The sequence below is a fragment of the Herpailurus yagouaroundi genome, unplaced genomic scaffold (genome assembly GCF_014898765.1).
Source record: "Herpailurus yagouaroundi ecotype Mexico unplaced genomic scaffold, PumYag 28, whole genome shotgun sequence".
Classification (NCBI taxonomy): Eukaryota; Metazoa; Chordata; class Mammalia; order Carnivora; family Felidae; genus Herpailurus; species Herpailurus yagouaroundi.
In genome coordinates this window covers 36767328-36784206 of record NW_024412376.1, presented here as the reverse complement: position 1 = coordinate 36784206, position 16879 = coordinate 36767328, and the positions used below count along the sequence as shown (strand labels likewise).

At 38.7% G+C, this 16879-nt stretch overlaps 1 protein-coding gene across 3 annotated transcripts in view; it reads left to right on the top strand.

Moving 5' to 3' along the window:
* The window catches only part of ARFIP1 (ARF interacting protein 1), a 126990-nt gene that overhangs the window by 108099 nt on the left and 2012 nt on the right, over positions 1 to 16879 (top strand). The window contains exon 10 of one of the 3 annotated variants that reach the window (XM_040472267.1): positions 2155 to 3267. The exons of the other annotated variants lie outside the window; for them this stretch is intronic. Coding sequence (XP_040328201.1) covers positions 2155 to 2214 — 60 coding nt within the window. The 3' untranslated portion in view covers positions 2215 to 3267. Of the gene's footprint in view, positions 1 to 2154; positions 3268 to 16879 lie in introns of those variants that run through there. 3 annotated transcript variants of the gene reach the window in all.

The window sequence follows — 16879 nt, the reverse complement described above, 5'->3', positions numbered from 1 at the left end:
ATCTAATACATGTATTTATATAGCCTATAATTTTTCTTTAGGCTTAAAATCAGATGATCAATTTTGTGTTGGAGAGCATAGAAAAACAGTTAACTTGCCAGGACATGAGTTGCCTGCATTATTCTTAAGTGACAGATTAGAAATGTAGAAATGGTGTGATATAGTACCTTTTATTTACACCAGAAAATATTTCCTAAATACAAATTTGAAAAGAAAAGAAAATGTTTTCATGTATAGTACCATGTTTGCTATTGCTAGTGGTTTGGCTTCCATGGCTCTTTAAACATTTTGCTAGACCCACGTGAAGGAGGAAAAAGTTGTCTGGGGTTTGCACTGCCTCCTCTCTTTCTTCGGAAAAGAGGCAGAAATTAACTATCTTTATATAAACCATGCAGCCAAAAAGAATTGGGAGTTGAGGGTTGCTTTTGAAATTAGTATCATCTAAGGCATACCTGTCTGGAATCAGTATGAAATTTGTAATCATCAACTGGTGAATGAGAGAGAGAGTACAACTAGCTAAACAATTCGTCAGTTGTGCTGAGATTTCCAGATTTTTGTGAAGAAGTATTTAAAATTTTTTTTTAATGTTCATTTATTTTTGAGACAGAGAGAGACAGAGCATGAACGGGGAAGGGTCAGAGAGAGAGAGAGGGAGACACAGAATCCGAAGCAGGCTCCAGGCTCTGAGCTGTCAGCACAGAGCTGACGCAGGGCTCGAACTCATGGACCTTGAGATCATGACCGGAGCCAAAGTCAGGCGCTCAACCGACTGAGCCACCAGGCGCCCCATGAAGAAGTATTTTATACACAAGACTTAAAAGCCTCCCAGAAGGGATAGCTTTGTAGTCATCAACTGTTGTTTTTATAGATTTGACTTGGTCTTCTCTGACTTTTATAGATTTGACTTAGTCTTTTCTCTCTCTCTCTCTCTCTCTCTCTCTCTCTCTCTCTCTCTGGCAATTATAAGGTACTTACGTTTTCTGACCCTTTTTGGTCAGAAGTGATCAGTTCATTTGGAGGATAGAGTTTGAGTTTCATTTTCCTTTTGTATATGTTAGAGGGGAATGGATTGCTTGCTTTCACTTTGTGTGAATAGGGTGCACTTATAAAAATTTACTTCTTGGGGCTCCTGGGTGGCTCAGCTCAGTCAGTTAAGTGTCTGACTTTGGCTCAGGTCATGATCTCAGGTCGAGCCCCAAGTCATGCTCTGTGCAGACAGCTCAGATTCTGTGTCTCCCTCTCTCTGCCCCTCCCCTCCTTGCGCTCTCTCTCTCTCCCTCTCTCTCTCAAAAATAAACATTTTAAAAAATTTACTTCTTAATTATTCCTTCTGTAGTGTTATCTGTTCTATAAAATGGTTGATACCTGTGTACTGTTCAGATCCACATTTCACTTACTTTGCCAACCTTATGTATCACCCAAGTCAGATTGCCAGGTTTTGTGATTAAGGTGAGCTTTCAAGTGATCAATTTAAGATTTGAACCGGTCACTAGTAATCTGCGTTAGTTTTGGTGGCAGTGGCAGTACTGTACTTTTCTCCTTAGTTACAGTCTTTTGATTTACTTCAAAATAAAACCTTTAATTGGCATCTCTGAGTAAAATTGCAGAAGACACTAGCAGTGTTTAAGAATTTGAGGAGCACCTGGGTGGCCCAGTTGGTTAAGTGTCCAACTGTTGATTTCAGCTCAGGACATGATCAAGACCTACATGGAGGGCTCTGCACTGACAGCGGGGAGCCTGCTTAGGATATTCTCTCTCTCTCTCTCTCTCTCTCTCTCTCTCTCTCTCAAAATAAATAAACTTTTAAAAAAATAAATAATTTGATTTAGCATTGTTCTTTTTAACCTTTACTTGAAGTCCTCTCAGTAATGACTCAACACTTTGGTTTTGACCATATGCCTTCCACCTATAATGTTACACCTTACAATATTCTGGTTTTCTATCTGTATTTCTTCCATTAAATTTTCAAAAAATGCACTTTTCACAGACTTTCAGTAAAATTTTTAAGGTGCTTGTTTGGGGCTATTATAATGTCTTATCCTAAGGAAGTATTGTATAAAGGTATTATGACAGACTTCTTGCTGACAAGCAATATACAGTCTAATGGAGGACATTTAGTAAAACCTACTATATACAAAATGTTGATTTATGCAGGAGAAAGAAGAACTACAGAATTTGATGAAGAATATTAGTGTGGACAGTGTGGGCTCTTAGAAGTACCTGCTAGGCTAGGTGGCATGACTTGAACAGAACCACACAAGAATGAGTAACATGAACATTAGTGGAAAAGGTTAGAAAAAAAAAATTCTCGAAGAAACTCTGGAGCATATGTTTTAAGTTATCTGTAAACTTTTGTTAAATTTTCTGTTCTTAAAGTAGAGTGTAGTATAACTGCTTGTGGATTTTTTTTTAAAGAAAAATAGTGGTTTTATCATAACAAATTTTGATAAAGCTCTTTTATTAAGCTTATAAACAGTTGTTAGGTACATATGATCAGAATTTTTGTAAGTCGTATAAGAGATTGGGTTCTTAATCTTTAAAAAAAAAAAAAAGTTTTCCAAGATATAATACAGAAGCACACTTACAATGAAAAACTATTTTATGAATATAACGATGGGTGTGAATGGGCCATTGGTTTAGCTGGAAGTTCTTGTTGCCCAATGTCCAAAGGCCAGTGAGAACAAGGTCACCTAATTGGTTGAAGGAAATACTCAGCTCCTTAACTACTCTTCTGTACCTAAATTCATATTTATCTAGGAGCTCAGATGCTATCTTGAATGATTTTTGGTACTCAATATTTCCTCTAGCAACTTGAAAGTTTCTTTCTTCCCCTGTGTACTACGCTGCTACCCAGGGCTTTCTCCAATTAAAGCACATACCATACTGTGCTGTGGATGTCTGTTAGTCTGTTTCTTTCCTTAGAGGTAAGCTCCATGGCTGCATCTACAGAGCATTCCCCTTCTCCAGCAAGTGAATTGATGCACACTGATCTTTGAGTAATCTGTATATGGAGGAAATGCTCTATAAGTATTTTGTTTAATATCTATGTGTGTATCTATCTACTGTAATCTAGATGATCATATACCAGCGTACAGATGATGACAATGAGGTTCAGAGGTTAAATAATTTGCCCAAAGTCTCACAACCAGACCAGGATTCAGATCTAGATCTGTTTGACTCCACAACCCTGCTTTTAATTAATGTGCTATAGTGCTGCTCCAAGTAGGGTTCTTAACATAGCAGAGGAAGAAGATGGGAGATAACCTTGAAAAACAGAAGCCATGTGGGTCATATCCAAAACTGGAGCTCTTAGAAGGAAGGGAGAAGGGGAGGGAGCTAACACTGTAAACCATAGAACGAAAGGGCGATAGACATTTTTGTTAAAGGGGGAGAAAACCTGTGCATTGAGAATTTTAACCTACCATTGGATAAAGAATTATGAGGCCTCAGCACATTCTGTGACCTATCATTACTGGAATCGTGTGTCATCGGTTATCTGCTTTTCAAAATAGGACTGCCCTTTTTGTTCCCTCCTAGGATGCTTTTTTTTTTTTTTTTTTTGAAACGTACTTGTCCAAGATTTGTTGAAACCTATCCCAATGAGTCAAAAAATAAAATCTATTCTTCCACCTCCACTTGTGGTTCATATTTGTCTTTCCTTCTCTTAACTCCCTTCCCAGTGTCCACACCCATATTTTTTATCGTACTTTTATCTCAGCTGTTGCTTTGACATGACAGGCATTTCCAAAGCTATTACAAAGTAATAAAATTACACTTCACAAACCTAATAAAAGGCCAAGACAGGTATACTTCCCTGTTTAAATAATTAGAGGTAAAGAAAGGAGTTAATTCTTTACATGTTAGTGGTTTAGAGACTTCTTACTAAAGAATAATTTTAGGGGTGCCTGGCTGGCTCAGTTGGTGGAGCATGTGACTTGAACTCGGGGTAGTAAGTTCAGGCCCCCTGTTGTGTAGAGATACTTAAAAATAAAATCTTAAAAAAAATGATTTTATTTCAACTTTTCCTCACATGTTTAACCTAACCTCGGTATTGTTGTTCACTTAATATAAACCCTTATTTTATAGAGTTATTGGGAGAGTCAGTGCTTTGAACAATTATAAATATATTAAAACAAGTTACTTTTATTTGAATTAGAAGTTGCCTCTTTTGGGGGCGCCTGGGTGGCTCAGTAGGTTAAGCATCTGACTTCAACTCAGGTCATGATCTCACAGTTCATGGGTTCGAGCCCTGCGTTGGGCTCTGTGCTGACAACTCAGAGCCTGGAGCCTGCTTCGGATTCTGTGTCTCCCTCTCTCTCTGCCCCTCCCCAGCTCATGCTCTGTCTCTCTGTCTCTCAAAAAAATAAACATTTAAAAATTTTTTTTTAAAGTGCCTCTTTTTTAAGGTATCTCTGATAAGAAAGTAGGTAATTAATCTAAATTTGATTTGGAAAAAAAGTTCATTTGGTAGAAATAAAGTACCTTTTTATGGTTTTGATGCCTGTGCAGTAATACTTTAAATTTTTCGGTTGGTAAACTTTGTAAATGGTATTTATCTTCTATCGATATATGCTGTGTAAGCAGGAGAAAGTTTTCAGTATAATCCACTTGGCATCAGCTCTCAGGTCTGCTCTTAAATTTCTCTTACCCAGTTTCTATTTAAAACCTCAGCTTGTCTCTGCCTTAGTAGTCAGTGTTGAAGTTTGTTTTGCCCTTTAACAATCAAAGTATTGTATGGCATATTTTAGGTCATTCACCAGATGTTGCTATCGTGGTTTTGCTTATGTCTGATCCGGGTTGCTCATTGTTTGGCAGATCTCTATGAAAGTTCTTTGTAATTGAGTTCACAATGATTTAGTGTATTTCTAAATTACTGTAATTGTTTCTGCTGTTGGGTTTTGAAAATTTGTCAAATTTGTCATCATCCCATTTCTGCCTGGAACTGTTACCTCTATCTTCTTTTGCTCCTTTTTTAAGTCTCTGCTTCTCTCTTGTATTTCACTCATCCTTATAGCCTCTTTAAATCTTTTCTAAGTTAGGACATACATAAATAAATAGTTCCTGCTGTGTAAGTATGGAAAGAGTGTACAAAAGTTTAATATTGCATTACTCTTCATAATTTAAAAAGAATTAACTTTTATTTCTTTCATCTGCTCCAAACCTTGTGTTAGATCCTGTCTTGAGGATGTTTAAATGCCACATCAGAGCCAGTGACAAAATGAAGGAGGTTAAAACATACCTTCTGTACATTGCTACCTTTCCTTTAAGTGCCCTGCCATCCCTTTTGTTTATTTGTTTCAAGCTTTGTTTAAAAGCTTTCCAAAATGTCTGTTGCCTTATGAATAGAGTCAGGTTAGCATAGGTTAAAAAAACATGGACCTGTCGTGGCATAAGACCTTCCACTCCCAGCTCATCTGCTAACTATCTAACCTTAAGCAAGTTACTTAACTTTCTGAGTGTTTTTTTAACTGTAACATGGAGAGAAGAGAAGCCTGTACAGAGTAGATGTAAGGGTAACATATTACCTGTCACATAGAAAGTGCTTCACAAAAGTGAGTGTCACCCACCATATCAAATACTTGCAAATACTGACAAAAATACTTGGCGTTTTTTTTATTCTGTGTGCTCATCACTTCTCATGATCCGATAATATAAATATAAACGCAAATTGCAAAAGTGTAATGATCCTAAAATACTTCCTCAAGCATTTTTGGCTTTTTGCACCTTCTCCTAAAAGTACATTCTGACCTTTCCTCCACCTTACTTTCTTCATCTATCTTCCTCCCAGTTCTGTTTGAGAAACTGGTATCTATCCTACCCTGACTTTCACAAGGCCAAATAGTCTACTAAAGTAAACCTGATAAACAAGCCGAGTAACTTAGACTAACACTTTTAAGTCTCATTAAAACTACTTATACATAGTGACAACTGCACAGTCATTATAAAGATTGCAAAAATTAGTTCTCTTTAAAATTGTATTTGCAGCTCTTTTTCTGTATTACTTAATTATTCTTAAACGTCCTGAGGATTCTTTGTGGCATCGTTCAGAGCTGCATTGATATTCTATAAATAATACAGTCATTATATGAAGACATCATATGAATACATACTATAGTGAAAATTCGTTTATCAAAAATTTAGAGAAAATGAAGCAAAAATAGGCAGAAAAGCCCAAAGCTTTTAATTTGTTTATGTAGAAAGTAAGTATATTCATATTGATAATTGATTTATTAATTTATTTTAGTTCCCATTTATATTTGGGCTAGTAATGGTTTGAGTGGTTAAGAGTCAGTTTACCATTCCTATTTAAATGTCCATCTGATTTTTAAGACCTACTACCAAAACTAAATAGTGTACTAGGATAACACTTACATAATCGGTGCTAATGGAAAAATGAGGTAAGTTAACCTGTTTTGGTATAAAAAGGCTTCTGAGATTGAAGTAACAATGACGTTTTATACTTTATTTTCATGATTACAATTGAAAAGCTGTGAATCCCTACAGGCTGTCTCTACACCAGGGAACTGTTCTGAAGTGTGGATATACTTTTAAGAGGCTTACACATCAACCTTCTCACAATTACTGGGAGAATGTTTTGGTGCAAATGGGTATTGTGTCATTTTGTTGTGAAAACTAGAAGTCAGTCTCAAAAAGCACCCTCTTTCCTTGATTTCCCACGGGTTAAGTTTCAGTGGAGTTGGGGAACATTTTGCATACAGGTAATACACCTGGTTTGAGGCTTTGTTGCTGTGTTTTTGTGTTGGGTTTGTCAGCCACCTCAAGGGGGTACAGAAACTGACTTCGCAGTGGACATCTGTGTTGATTGACACTCGTAGTTAGCTACAAAATTGTATGACACCCTTCCCGCTTTCTGACAGTAACTTTCAGACTGTTGTAACAGCTCTCTCCAGGTACACCACGTGAATCAAATCCCGCACTCCATGCTTACTGTCTCCTTTCATTCTAAAACACTGGGAATTAACATTCAAGTCAAAAATTTTCATGACCCAAAAAGCCATAAAGTAATTGTCTAGAATCTATTTCTAAAAGTTAGAATCTCACACTAAAAATACAGAAACCCCTCAGTTGCTCTATAACTCCAGGAGCCAAGGATCATCCAAAGAAAACAAAAAAACAAGAAAGGCCAGATCATACTAGTAAGGCAAGTTGTAAAATTACTTTGTGACCCAGGTAGGTTACTTACTAGTGTGAAAGCTAAAAATACCTTTAAATAGGGAAGAGTGTTTAATTAATGGGCTGGTTCATAAACTTCCAATTGAATTTTAAAAATCTCTGAAAGAAAAGCTAGTTTTTGTCCTTAAAATAATGTTTTTCTGTTGAAAGAGAGAGCCTTTCAACTGAAAGGCTTTGGGGGAGCCATTTGAGTTTCCAAATATATGTATTTTATTCCAAACACACACACACACACACGCGCGCGCGCACACACACACACACACACACACACACCTCTATTTAGAAAGCAGTTTTCTCAAAATTTTAGTAGAAAGGAACCATAACAAGTATCTTAATCTGTTTCTTCACTGTACTGCTATCCTGAACTCTATCCACTCTCAAAAATAGTTACTTAATCAGCGTTGCCATGTGTCTGCCTGAAAAACCATCTCTCACTTGTCCCAAACTGAGTTCTTGATAGCCACATTTCCCCCTCCTCCACACTTGCCCTTCTCGTAGCCTTTGCCATATATCAGTGTGTGGTAGCTTTATGCTTTCAGTTAGTTGTTCAGGGCAAAACTCCTGGCACCTTCTTTGTCCTTGATCTCTCCCACAGCCTCATCTGTTGGCTTTATCTTCACAGTATATTGAGAATCCCACCTCTTCTCACTGCTTCCTCTGTTACCACCTTTGTCCAGGCCACCATTATCTCACCTGGGTTATTGCTGTAGTATTCTAACAGGTCTCTCTACTTCTTTCTACCTTTGCATGTTTATTAAAGTAAATCAGATATTGTCATGTCTCTGCTCAGAATCTTCCAGTGCCTTCTCATCTCACTCAGAAAAGTAGCCACAGTCTCTATGATGACATCTAAGGTCCCACATTATCTAGCCCCCCCCCATTACTTACCTGACCACATCTCCTACCACACCCTTAATACAATGACCAGCCACACTGGCCTCCTTGCTGTTTCTCAAACATACCAAACACACCATCCACCTTAGGACTAGAGTACTTGTTATTTCCTCTATCCAGAGTATTATTTATTCTTCTAGCCTCATTAGAAAACATAAAGTATCGGGGTGCCTGGGTGGCTCATTCAGTTAAGCATCTGACTTCAGCTCAGGTCATGATGAATTCGAGTCCTGCTTCAAGTGAGCATGAGCCCCACTTTGGGTGAGCCCCGCTTCTCCCTCCTCCCCCCTCCCTCCCCCCTCCCCCACCTTGTGAACTCTCTCTCTCCCTTGCCCCTCACTCGCACCCTCTCTCAAAAAAAAAAAGAAAACAAGAAAACTTAAAGTATCTTAAAGCTCACTCTCTCACTTCCTTTAGGTCTTTATTCAAATGTCACCTCAGACCTTTTCTAGCGTTCTGTTTACATTGCTGCACTCTGCCATATATGTATCTCATATTCCCCATTGCTTAATTTTTCTGCGTAACACATGCCATCATCTAACATACTGTATATTTCACTTACCTTGTTTCTCTTTCTTCTCAATAGAATATAAGCTTCTTGAGAGCAGAATTGTCTTTTTGTTGATTGCTTGCATTCCAGACCCTAGACTAGTGCCTGACAACAACAGACCCTTAGTAATATTTATTGAATGAATGAGCGTAAGTAACATTTTAGGTGTGGTGTTTTTTCTCTCTGAATATAAAAGGGGGATGACTAGTTCATTAGAGCACTGAATAGTGCAGATGCTCAGCAAAGTTATGATATATAGACAGACTTTATCTTTCATAACCTTTCCCTTTTTTAATAATGTAAAGATGTTAAGTACATTCAAAAGAATGTTTAACATATAGGCAAAATATGAAGAATAACAGCAACAAAACAGCCATCCACCCACCACCCAGGTTAAGAAATGAAGCCTCCTCCATGCTTTCTCTTACTTCATCCTTCTCCTTCTCCTCCCTCCAGAACCCCTATTCTGAACCCCTATTTTTTTGTTCCTGTTGGTTTTCTTTACAGTTTTGCCACCTGTGAATGTGTCATTCAGTCACACGTGTATTTCTGAACTCCGTATAAATGGAATCCTCCTATGGGTGTTCTGCAGCTCATTGTTTTGCTCTGTCTGATGTTCCCAAGATTCATCCACATGGATGCACGTGGCTGCAGTGCATTTATTTTCACTCCTATATAGTATCCCCACTGCGTGAAGAGACTGCAGTTTGTTTATCCATTCTCCTGTAAATACAAGCTTTAGTTTGTTTCCTTGTTCTTTAATGCTAAAAACAGTGCTGCTGTGAACATAATTGTCCCTGTCTCATAAAACACAGATGCAGATTTCTCTAGGGTGTATTCTTACAAGTTAAAACGCTGTTCGGTGGGGTATATGCATCCTTCATGTTATGGATTAATGCCAAGTCGTTTTCAAATGTAGTTGTACGAATTTATGCAACAATCAACAGTGGGCAAGAGTATTAACTGTTTTAAGTTTTCTTAATGTAGAGGCTATAAAATGGCATCCCAGTGTCGCTGGGCGCAGGGGTGCCAGAGAGCCTGGTTCCAAGGGTCCCAAACAGACCAGGTTTGGCCACTCACTGCTGACAGAACCAAAAGGCAAGAGAGACCAGCGGTGGTGAAACAGAAAAAGAATTTATTTCAGTGAGGCCAGTACTGGGAAGACAATGTCTTAAAGACCGTCCTCCAAAGTGCTAGAAATACTTCTCCATTTCTGTAAGGAAAATGTGGGACAAAGGGCGATGGGTTTGTACAGGTAGGCTGTAAAGGTCAAGTCAATCACTGTCTCGGGATGAGGCTCGTGGGGTCTTGTGGGCTCTCGGCAGTCCTTGTTGCTTGAGGCGATAGTTCTTGTTCCTCACTGGATGCCTTGCCCGCAGGGTATTGTGCCTGACTTAAGAGATAAGCTGGAAAGAACTTCGTCAATTAGAGATTTTGAGGTCAAAATGGAGATAGTTGAAGTCCTCTTTCATCAAGTTAGTTTTAATTTGAACTTTCCTGTTTTCTACTGAGGCTGGATATATTTTCAGATTTAATTGGCTGTCGCTGTTTCCTCCTCTGTGAAATACCCATCCACGTTATTTGTTCTTTTGGTTTGGGTTGCTTTTGGTTTGTCGAGTTCTTTACATTTTCTAGATACATAACCTTTGTCAGTACATGTAATGCAGATATATTTTCTCAGTTTGTAACTTGTCTTTTCACTGTCTTTGGATGAATAGAAACTCTAAATTTTAATGAATTTAATTTCTCAATCCTTTCTTTATGAGTTTTTAGTTTTGAAAAGTTCCTTCCAGGGCGCCTGGGTGGCTCAGGTTAAGCATCAGACTCTTGATCTTGGCTCAGGTCATGATCTGGTCTCGCAGTTAGTGAGTTCGAGCTCCACATAGGGCTCTGTGCCAAAAGCATGGAGCCTACTTGGGATTCTCTTTCTTCCTCTCTCTCTCTGCCCCTGTCCCACTTGCACTGTAAATGTCTCTCTCTCTCTCTCTCTCTCTCTCTCTCTCTGTCTCTCTGTCTCTCTGTCTCTCTGTCTCTCTCTCTCTCTGTATGTGTGTGTCTTTCTCAAAATAAATTAAAAAAAAACATTAAAAACAAAAAAGGTCTTCCCTATCTAAGGTCATGTGGGGACTCTTCCACCCTCCGTTAAAACATACTGCTCTTGGAGCCCTCTTTTGACCACTCCTTCATAACCTGTTCTCCAGAAGAACAGGTGATTGAGAAGAGCTCAGTTTTTAAAAACATTTTTATGTAAATAGGAATCAAATGAGAGCTAAGCTGCAGTGTCTTATTTTGCTTATTTTTTGCTAGTTATAATTTTAATTGACCAATGTCTTACAAGAAAGAGATTTGGGGGGCGCCTGGCTAGCTTAGTCAGAAGACCATGTGAGTCTTGATCTCGGGGTTGTAAGTTCAAGCTTCATGTTGAGTGTAGAGATTACTTAAATAAATAAAACTTAAAAAAAAAAAAAGAAAGAAAGAGATTTGGTCCTGAAATTAAACTCTACCCATGTAAGGTGAACCCTGGTTATAACTTTAATTAGAATAATCTGACTTTTTCTTAGTACTTATGCAAATCAGTGTATCATTTTAAAGCTTGTTTTAAAAGCGATTGCAATGTAAAACTTTTCTGTCTAGACATGGAGAAAGGTCAATATGAATTTAGTAGAAGTCTGTATTAAGAATGTTTTTGGGGCGCCTGGGTGGCGCAGTCGGTTAAGCGTCCGACTTCAGCCAGGTCACGATCTCGCGGTCCGTGAGTTCGAGCCCCGCATCAGGCTCTGGGCTGGTGGCTCAGAGCCTGGAGCCTGTTTCCGATTCTGTGTCTCCCTCTCTCTCTGACCCTCCCCCGTTCATGCTCTGTCTCTCTCTGTCCCGAAAATAAATAAACATTGAAATAAATAAATAAATAAATAAATAAATAAATAAATAAAGAATGTTTTAAACAAATTTTATATGTAATACTATTAACTCGAATGGTGCTTACTGATGAATAATTTGGAAGAAGTGCCTCTGTGAGGCTTGAAAAATATGTTCATGTTAGAAGCACAAAATTGTGGGGTTGTAAATTGACCCTTTAAACTTCTGAGTTGTGGTGCCTTGCTCACTCAGTCAGTAGAGCATGCAACTCTTGATCTCGGGGTTGTAAGTTGGAGCCCCATGTTTGTAGAGATTACTTAAAAATAAAATCTTTAAAAAAAAAAAAGTTCTTGGGCACCTGGGTGGCTCAGTCGGTTAAATATCCATCCGACTTTGGCTCAGGTCATGATCTCATACTTTGTGAGCTAAAGCCCCGCATCAGGCTCTGCGCCGACAACTCAGAGTCTGGAACCCATTTCAGATTCTGTGTCTCCCTCTCTCTCTGTCCCTCTCCTGCTTGTTCTCTCGCTCAAAAATGAATAAATGAACATTTAAAAAAAAATAGTTCTTCTGAGTGATCTGTCAAGCAGAGGAATTCCTTCTGCAGCATCCCTGGCTGTTTTCTGCCCTTGGATGGAAGGCCATGTCAAGGCAATCAGCGTTGATAAGCCAGCTGTGCCCCTGCACCTTTTTAACAAAATTTATTTGCTTAGCACACACCTTTTTTTTTTTTTTTTTTTTTTTTTCATCATGCTAGGGTAAATTTCACATCCGTTTCTTCATTTGGAAAGGAGAAAACTGTCTTCTTTTACACTCATAGCACTTTTCAAACACTCCTGACACCAGATGTGTGGGGTTTCTCCTACACCAACTGATGCTCGATCCTGGACACCAGCTGGGTATCCTCCAGTTTGGTTCGGTTCTGACCCTGCCCCCATCCCCTCCACCCTCAGACACCGGTTGCAAGTCAGGTTGCCACCTGTGCTTCTGACCGTACGTTGAAGGTTTCCACAACCTCTCAATTTGGGTCATGTGCTAGAGTATCTCACAGAACTCAGGAAAACAGTTTACTTACTAGATTACCAGTTTATTACAAGGAAATATTGAAGGATACCTATGAAGAGCCAGATAAAGAAGTACATAGGGGTCAAGGTCTGTAAAGTTCCTGAGCACAAGAGCCTATGTGCCCATAGAGTTGGGGGTGCCCCACTTTCTTAACATGTGGCTATATTCACCAACCCAGAACCTCTCCAAACCTCATACTTCAGAGATTTTTAAGGACTCTTCATTACATAGGAATCATTGATGAAATCATTGGCCATTGGTGAATTATTCAACCTGTAACCTCTATCTCCTCCCCAGAGGTTAGGGAGTGGAGCTGAAATTCCCACCCTGTAATCACAATTTAGTTCCCCTGACAACCAGCTCTTACCTCTGGTTTTCTAGGGGCTTTCCAGAAATCTCATTAACACAAAGTCAGGTATGATTAGAAAGTGATTGTTCCAAACAAAAGTCATTCCTCCCACCTGTATAGCTCTGGGGCTATTTCAGGAACAGGACACACACTAAATATTAGAACAAAAGTTGCTCCCTTCACTCTTATCACTTTGGAATTACAAGGGTTTTAGGAGCTTTGTGCCAGAAATGAGGACTAAGACCAAGTATGTGTTTCTTAATGTTAAATCACAATATTACAGTCTTACTTCTTGCAAGTTCTAAATCAGTGGGTTCTAAATAAGTGAAATTTTACCAGGAAAAGTCCATGTCGTTTGAGGATTTGACTGTCTACTAGGTAAACTTAGATTCCACTGAAATTGAATGAGTACTTATTCTGTGTCAGACACTGTGCTAGGTAGTATCTCATTTCACTTAACCCTTTACAATAGCCCTGCAAATTCAGTTTGGTAATGGCATCCCTGATAAACAGATAAAGACCTTGGGCAGTGAAATTGGAAGTGACCTGTACCTGGTATCACAAAGAAAACTGGAAAGTAGTACAACTAAGATCGCCATATATGCTTTCTGATTCCAAAGCTCTTTAGGGTAATTCCTGTAAAGGAACAATACCAATAATGGGGATGTTGTACTTAATAATCTAAATGAGTAACAAGAGCACCGGGGTGGTTCAGTTGGTTGAGTGTCCGACTCCTGATTTTGGCTCAGGTCATGATCCCAGGGTCATTGGCTGGAGCCCCAAATCAGGCTTCTCACTGAGCATGGAGCCTGCTTAAGATTCTCTCTCTCTCTCTCTCTCTCTCTCTCTCTCTCTCTCCATCCCTCTGCCCCTCTCCCCCACTTGCTCACTTGCTCTCTCTCAAATAAAGAATAAATAGGGGCGCCTGGGTGGCTCAGTCAGTTAAGCATCCAGCTTCAGCTCAGGTCATGATCTCACATTCCATGAGTTTGAGCCCCGCAACAGGCTCTGTGCTGACAGCTCAGAGCCTGGAGCCTGTTTCAGATTCTGTGTCTTCCCCCCTCTCTGCCCCTCCCTGCTCTGTCTCTCTCTGTCTCAAAAATAAATAAATAAACATTAAAAAAAATTTATGAATAACAAATACAAATTTGGGGAAGCTGTGACCAATATCAAACTATGCCTAATGCAATTGTTAGGTCTTCCTAGAAAATTGGAAGTAAAAGTTTTCAAAGATACCTATATTACATTTACTCCAAAAGTGCAATTAGATCTTGGGACTGGTTAGTAGCAGTATGCTTCTCTTGTTTGAATCTGTTTCCTAGCTGCTTTGTCTCCATTTCTCTCATCTCCCAACTCCTAACCTCCCCAAGTACAGGCCTTTCTTCAGTTCCTTTATTTATCACCCAGCTTAGCCTTTCCTCTTTCTAAGCCTGTTCTCCCCCTTATTCATTGTGAGGAAGCTGCATTCTTAACCTTCTTCATAGATGTACTCTTCATAGATGATCTCTTATTGCATAACAAAATACCCAAAACTTAGTAGACTAGAACGGCAATGATTTATTATTTACCACAATTATGTGGGCTGGGTAGATGGGTGCTTCTCGCTTCACTTTCAGCTGGTAGGCCTGCTGGGGCACTGGGCATAGCAGAAATGACAGGTCCTCCTTGTGAGCTTCATGGAGAAAGGCTAGACTGCGCTTTCTCTCAAGGTGGAGGCAGTCCAGGAGGGCAAGCACTTGCTTATCAGGCCTCACTTTCTAGTATTACACGGCCAGGCTCATTTTCACTGCAGAAGGCTCCCCAAGGGTGTGGATGCGGAGAGGAGTAATTCTTTGGGGCCATCATGGTAACAATCCAATATAATCAAATACTTTGCTTGCTTACTAAATTGCCTTTTAGAAACCTGCTTTCCGTATGATTATCCTGTTTCCTTAGTAATTGCTCTTAGGTTGAGGCTCATCATCTTTTGAAATAGCCCTCATATCTCAAAAGCAGAGGGCAGAGGAATTAGTGTTCTGTCCCAGGCTTCTCCTCCAGCCTTTCTGGAAAAAAACCCTATTCTCCCAGGAGTGCCCTTTTAAAAAAAAAAAAAAAAAAAAGTTAACCCAGGGTACTTGTACTGCCCATTTATCATACTGGCATTTTCTACTGCCCGTGTCTTACTATTCTTGTATTCTTGTATCCCTAGTACAGTGTCTGACACATGGTGTTAAATGTTTCATTGTTGTACTTGTACCCGGTACCAAAGGTTTTTATTTACAAAGGTTGCAGGCCTTAAAGGTCTGACCAGGTAAATGCAAGATGTACCTCTTTTAGTTTGTACAGACATTTTTTAGTTTTCATTGGTTCATGCTATCTGGTTTTCTTAAACTATATCCTTGCTAGAAATTTTTCTAATCTTTATCAGACGGAAAGAAGAAATTTCTTTGGTTTTAAATAACTTTTAGATAAATCAGCAATGCCAGATGCCCTCCGGGTCTGAGAGTTAGCCCAACGTCTTCTCAAGGCTTGAGATACTAATTTCCTGGGATGTCAATCCTTATTTTTGTTTCTTACTTCCCTCCTCTCTTTCCCCACCCCCTAAGGTTATAAGCTCATAAGGGAGGGGATTTTTTCCTATTTCCCTAACACCTAAAACAGTGTGTGGTACATAGAAGGTAGTTAATTAATAATAGTTGAGACGCATCTGGGTGGCTTAGTCCATTAAGCATCAGACTTCGGCTCGGGTCATGATCCCAAGGCTCGTGAGTTCAAGCCCTGCCTCAGGCTCTGTGCTGACAGCTTGGAACCTACAGCCTGCCTTGGATTCTGTGTCTCCCTCTGTCTCTGCCCCTCCCCCACTTGGGCTCTGTCTCTCCTTTTCTCTGAAAAATAAATAAACATTAAAAAAAATTTTTTTTAATATTAGGTGAATAAATATATGACTAGAATAAAAAAACTAAGATATTTTGAGTAAACAGCAGTACTGAAAGTGTGCATAGTGCAGTCTCTTTGTGTTTTTAATATTATGTATATGCCTAGAAAAATTCTCAAAGGAAACACAATAAAATGTTAATAGTGATTTTTGGGTGGCAGGGGAGGGGATAAGTGCCAAAAGTATGGATCAGAAGGTTTTACTTTATAATCTTGAGTGTGTTGTTTTTATAATATTTTAATTTTTAAATCAAGGCTTTACAAATCAAAAATATCCAATGTAAATGTTTGCATTGTGTCCTTTATTAGAGGTAAATGGATGAAGAAATAGCTAGAGAGACCATGCGTGTGTGTATAATAAAGTGAATGTAAATGTCATACCACATATAAAATGGCATATCCTATTTCTTCTTAGCATTTATATCAGATGTTTTTACATCATTAAAACTATTAAAGTTCAATCTTAATAAATATTGCATTAGCTGGGTAAGTCAGAGTGTATTTTATACTTTATTGTCGAGCACTTACAGTTATAAATGAGAGCTAAAGAAACACCTTTATTCATAAATCTTTGCAATCCTTTACTGATTTCTTTAATAAAGATTTACACAAGTAGCATTACTTGGTTAAAACATACTCTTGTTATCATTAGAAACGCTAAGTATTTGAAAACATTGGAGAGTCATATGAACTTCAAGTAAATTGGCTTTTGGGCAACACTTGCTGCCACTTGGCTTGATTCTTTGCAGGGAACTGCAGTATTTCAAAGTATCTGACCTACTCAGTTTTATAGAAGATTTAGCCTTAATGATGTCCGTACTTGGTATATAACATATACTGTAGAGTAACTGTGTAATTTTCCCTCTTCAGTAGTTAATTTTGAATACACTTATTTTGAGGGGGGATTTAATAATATTTAATAATATTTTTAATTAATGCCCTCAATAATGTCTGAGTATGGTTCAGCTTCTTAAAATGACCTATTCCCTTTAGAGAAATTAAAAAGTCATCAAAGCCTCAGTGACCCTGCAAAGCAGCATACAGTTGGTGTGTGTGTG